Source organism: Colobus angolensis, unplaced genomic scaffold, assembly GCF_000951035.1.
Source record: "Colobus angolensis palliatus isolate OR3802 unplaced genomic scaffold, Cang.pa_1.0 Scaffold77, whole genome shotgun sequence".
In the NCBI taxonomy this organism is placed as follows: Eukaryota; Metazoa; Chordata; class Mammalia; order Primates; family Cercopithecidae; genus Colobus; species Colobus angolensis.
This window is the reverse complement of record NW_012121487.1, coordinates 5,521,955-5,522,960: the sequence shown is the minus strand read 5'-3', so window position 1 is coordinate 5,522,960 and position 1,006 is coordinate 5,521,955. Positions and strand designations below refer to the sequence as shown.

Below are 1,006 nucleotides of genomic sequence, written 5' to 3'. Positions count from 1 at the left end.
GGCAAGGTCAGTCCTGCACCCTCCCTCCAAGAACTTTTGATTTGAAAATCATACCCTTCCACCACCCCCTTCCAATTTGGAATAAGAAAGAACCACCCAGAAGTGGGAAAGGCTGGGTGCAGTGGCTCACATCTGTAATCCCAGTGCTTTGGGAAGCTGAGGCTGAAGGACCGCTTAAGGACAGGAGTCCCAGACCAGCCTGAGCAACATAGTGAGACCCCTGTCTCTAAAAAAATAAAAATAAGTTAGCCAGTCATGGTAGGACACACCTGTAGTCCCAGTTACTTAAGAGGCTGAGGCAGGAGGATAGCTTGAGCCCAAGAGTTTGAGGTTACAGTGTGCTATAATTATAATTATGCCACTGCACTGCAGCATAGTGACAGAGTGAGACCCTGTCTCAAAAAAAAAAAAAAAAGAGAAATGGGAACGATGTGTCTATCTAAACTTCTAAACTGCTGTGGAGATATGAAACTCCAAGTCTGTATTTGAATATCTTTTCTGTCCTTTGCAGTGAAGCCCGAGGCCTGGCTGTCCCGTGGCCTCAGTCCTGGACCTGGCCATCTACAGCTTGTGTGCCATGTCTCAGGATTCTACCCAAAACCTGTGTGGGTGATGTGGATGCGGGATGAGCAGGAGCAGCAGGGCACTCAGAGAGGGGACATCCTGCCCAATGCTGACGGGACATGGTATCTCCGAGCAACCCTGGAGGTGGCCGCTGGGGAGGCAGCTGGCCTGTCCTGTCGGGTGAAGCACAGCAGTCTAGAGGGCCAGGACATCGTCCTCTACTGGGGTGAGAACGAGCTGGGGCCCAGGCTGGAAATGCCAAGAGGTGGTCCTCAGGCATAGAGGCAGGGCAAGCTGAAAATTTTAGGATTTTAGGGATTACAGCCCCAATATGAATAAAAATAAATAAGCTAAGAAATGGAAGTGTTGAAAATGAGGGCACTGTAGATGCAGGAGGATGCTGAAGGTATGATGAAGAATCCATCTCTGAGCAGGGATAAGA

General features: G+C 49.5%; 1 protein-coding gene across 1 annotated transcript in view; it reads left to right on the top strand.

Moving 5' to 3' along the window:
* Window positions 1–1,006, top strand: part of LOC105502138 (T-cell surface glycoprotein CD1a-like) — a 9,831-nt gene that overhangs the window by 2,456 nt on the left and 6,369 nt on the right. The window contains exon 4 of the mRNA XM_011928513.1: window positions 512–800. Coding sequence (XP_011783903.1) covers window positions 512–800 — 289 coding nt within the window. The remainder of the gene's footprint in view (window positions 1–511; window positions 801–1,006) is intronic.